Genomic DNA, 4,170 nt, shown 5'->3' on the forward strand with positions numbered 1-4,170 from the left:
TCTCTTTTATTATTTAGGATAGTATTAATATTGATAAAATATCTTAATTATATAAAGCTGACTAAAGTAGAGGTTTCTAATTTTGGAATTACCTACCAGTACCTGTGACAAGAAAAAAAATATTTTGTAGCCATATCTTACCTATTAACTAGAAATTCTACTATACAATTTTGTCTTTGGTTACATTAGACTGTCACTAGATTTGCCTTTGCCTCAAAGGACAAGGAGTCTCTAACTGCAAATGTGGCATCATCCAGAAGAAGGAGAGACTTGGGGCCCTAGGATGTGCTTTTAGTAGCCAAATTGGTGAAAAGGTCTGAGGGAAGGGGCTGCTCTGAAGCAGCTGTTTGCCAAACAATATGGAAGTATTTTATCAAGCAGTAAGGCCACACTAGTGGGTGACAGCTGGCCTTACAGCACTCAGATGCATTTCCATTTAGTGTTGTGGATACAATGTAGGTTCTACCAACAGAAGCTCCCACTGGCCCCCGCTGTCACTGTCTAGTCACTAGCTTCATTGGATTTCTGACTTTGGGTAAAGTGCTTTTCATCTAAGCCTCAATGTGTATTCATTTGGATCATAATGAATCTAATTCAAATAACACCAATTATAAACTCCTTTAGAGCAATTCTGTTTGTGATTTTTGTCAAGCTGTAAATGATAGTAAAATAGATTCTTTAACATATTTACTCTTTTCCCCCCAGTATTACCGAAGTTCGAAGTCACTCTGCAGACACCATTATATCACTTTCTGAAGTCTAAGAGTTTAAATGGTGTTGTCACAGCAAAGTGAGTACCCTCTTTCATGACTACAAACTGTTATAAACTGTATGACAGGGAGCTCATCATATACCACAGATAGTAGCACAGTCTGCTTATTCAGATACCTCAATGGGCAGGAAACAAATATCTGCAATAAACAATTAAACATGGAACACGTCCGCACAGATCTTTGTACACATCTCTCTGCTTCCAAGTTGGTCCTGAAATATTTTCCACACACTAGGGTCTTTCCAAGACTAATCAAGGGATTTACATGATAGATTATGCCAGATTTGTTTTTTTGAAAAAGTACTGTTATTCCTCATTCTTAAGGCATGGATGGAGGTGATTTACCTCTTCTTAAATCATAATTTTTTTTCTCTGTTAATAATGGAGGTTGACTCTTGGGGGAGGGGTTTGGTTGTCTGATTGCTATTAGCATATGAGTAAATAATTCACACTCATCATTTTAGCATAGGTACACAGTTGCCTAGGGATGATGTCTGTGGTTATGGCATGTCTTTCCAAGACTAATCAAGGGATTTACATTATAGATTATGCCAGATTTGTTTTTTTTAAAAAAGTACTGTTATTCCTCATTCTTTTTTTTAAAAATATATATTTTATTGATTTTTTACAGAGAGAGGTCCAGTTGTCATGATTTTCAGGCTTACCAATGCAGTTTCAGGAGGGTCTGCTTTCATTCAGACTGATGATATAATTTACAACTTTGCAACAGGCTAATGAAACCTTCTGACCATCAGTGTCTTCTTTAAGTGTATTAAAATTGGCATAGACTGCCCACCAGCGTGGCTCAGTGGTTGAACATCAACCTATGAACCAGAAGGTCACGGTTCTATTCCCAGTCAGGGCACATGCCTGGGTTTTGGGCTCAATGATGGAGGTGATTTACCTCTTCTTAAATCATAATTTTTTTTCTCTGTTAATGATGGAGGTTGACTCTTGGGGGAGGGATTTGGTTGTCTGATTGCAATTAGCATATGAGTAAATAATTCACATTCATCTTTTCAGCATAGGTACACAGAGACTTCCAACTCACAGATGTATAGTGACTCCCATGATTTTGATCTATTGGATTGAACAGCAAAGCATCTGGCTTTGCTGAGACAGAAAGCATCCTCAGAGTTCCAGACTAGCATTTCTCAAACTGAAGATGCAGACAATAGTATGGTGGTTACCAAAGGAAAAGGGAGGTAGCAAAGGGTAGAGGAAGTTGAGTGTTTGGTGATCAACAAAGATTTGACTTTGGATGGTGGCCACAGAATGCAGGATACAGATGATGTATTATAGATTGTATACTTGAAACCTGTATAATTTTATTAACCAATGTCACCCCAATACATTTAACAAAAAAAGAAAATAAAGGAACCTGACATATCTAGATTTAACATTAAAAAACAAACAGAATAGGCTTAAATTAGTGGTTCTCAAAAGTACAGCCTGGGTTTGCCCTCAAGTAATTCTAGGACTGATCTCTTGTAGCTTTTATTTTTGATGCATCAATATCTGTGCTTTTTTTCCTGAAATTTATTTAGTTTCAGAATTTATGTGTAGTAGCTGATAAAAACTGGACCTCATCTCACTGCTGTCTCAGCGCCATGTTCCTCTCTTGGTGAGGGTTTGTGTCAGTGGCAAGTGATGGGCTGTGAGTCTCCTGGCAGAAGCAGTCCACAGACCAAAACTTTCTGAGGACTCCTGATTTAGATTCTATCTGGCCCAAATCACCTGAAGCCCATGCAACACAATGGCAAAAACATGTCTCCGATTTATACACCAAGTTGGTTTTCTGCCATGTTCAACTAAGAAGTAGCTTCCAAAGTGAACTTGAGTATTGTGGATGGATTTATGGTTTAGAAAACATATTAATGCCTGCATTGTACATAATTTTTATCTTGCCCTTTATCTTGGCTGAAGGTTAAGCCTCCGTCTGGGTTTTATTTTGAGTTCTTTGACTAATGCTTATAAAACTTAGTAAGTGCAAATTCACACAGCCCATCAGTGTTTGCATAGGTTAAGTTGAGGGTGGATATAATCTTTGCTTTTGTTTTTCAGTGTTTTGCCAGGGATTTAATACAATTAGTTAAAACAGTGGCTCTTAAACTCTGGTAACTTCAGAAAATTTTATATACAATATTAGGGGGGTGCATATCTCCTGAAGCCACACCCTCCTCCTCCTAGCCCAGTAACAAACCTTGTAGTTTCATCCTGATTCTCATTTGTTGAGCCTCTTTGAAATAGGAATGGCTGAGAGTGACATGATAATTGTGTTGGCTCTCTGGCATTTCTTTAGTGTTCACCACATTGTATTTTCATCATTTTCCTTAGTGTGTGTAGCAGTCAAGGTTCTATCATAGAAGTAGAATGAGTAGGGGATACATAGTGAGATTTGTTGTAAGGAATTAGCTTATGCAAATGTGGGGGCTGGCTAGACACATTCAAAATCTGTAGAGGAGGCCGTTAGGAGGGGTAGGCTGGAACTCTCAGGCATAGGCTGAAGTTGTCCACATGCAGAATTTCTTCCTCTTTAGGGAAGTCTAAGGTCTGCTTTTAAGGCCTTTCAACTGATTGAGAAAGAAACAGGTGCACACAGATGATCTAGGACAGCGATGGCGAACCTTTTGAGCTCGGCGTGTCAGCATTTTGAAAATCGCTAACTTAACTCTGGTGCCATGTCACATATAGAAATTTTTTGATATTTGCAACCATAGTGAAACAAAGACTTATATTTTTGATATTTATTTTATATATTTAAATGCCATTTAACAAAGAAAAATCAACCAAAAAAATGAGTTTGCGTGTCACCTCTGACATGCATGTCATAGGTTTGCCATCACTGATTAGGATAACCTCCTTAAAGCCAGCTGATTATGGAATTTAAACACAACTATAAAATACCTTCAACTCAACACGTAGATTAATGTTTGATGGAGTGACTGGGCACTCTAAACTAGTGACGTTCACACATCAAGACCTTTTCAGTATGTGTGCTTTGTCTGTTGTAGATAGTGAGCCTCTTATTGCCATTGGAAGTTCTCAGATCTGGCTAGTTCTGATAATCATTCCAGGTCTCCTTTCTTCAAGCTTCAGTTGCCTAGGGATGATGTCTGTGGTTATGGCAAAGGAAGGTAGTTCTGTCCCAGGGCAGTGCGATCTTCTGTGTCATCATCCAAAGACCTAGGCCCCTTTTCCCATAGGAATAAACTTTTCCTCTGTTCCAGCTGTCATGAGTTTCAAGTTTACCAATGCAGTTTCAGGAGGGTCTGCTTTCATTCAGACTGAGGATATAATTTACAACTTTGCAACAGGCTAATGAAACCTTCTGACCAGCAGTGTCTTCTTTAAGTGTATTAAAATTGGCATAGACCACCCACCAGCGTGTTTTCATT

The 4,170-nt window shown here is 38.4% G+C and overlaps 1 protein-coding gene across 1 annotated transcript in view; it reads left to right on the forward strand.

Moving 5' to 3' along the window:
* CD109 (CD109 molecule) overlaps positions 1 to 4,170 on the forward strand; it is a 112,283-nt gene that overhangs the window by 50,910 nt on the left and 57,203 nt on the right. The window contains 1 exon segment of the mRNA XM_015569385.1: positions 666 to 790. Coding sequence (XP_015424871.1) covers positions 666 to 790 — 125 coding nt within the window.

The sequence above is a fragment of the Myotis davidii genome, unplaced genomic scaffold (assembly GCF_000327345.1).
Source record: "Myotis davidii unplaced genomic scaffold, ASM32734v1 scaffold104, whole genome shotgun sequence".
NCBI lineage: Eukaryota > Metazoa > Chordata > Mammalia > Chiroptera > Vespertilionidae > Myotis > Myotis davidii.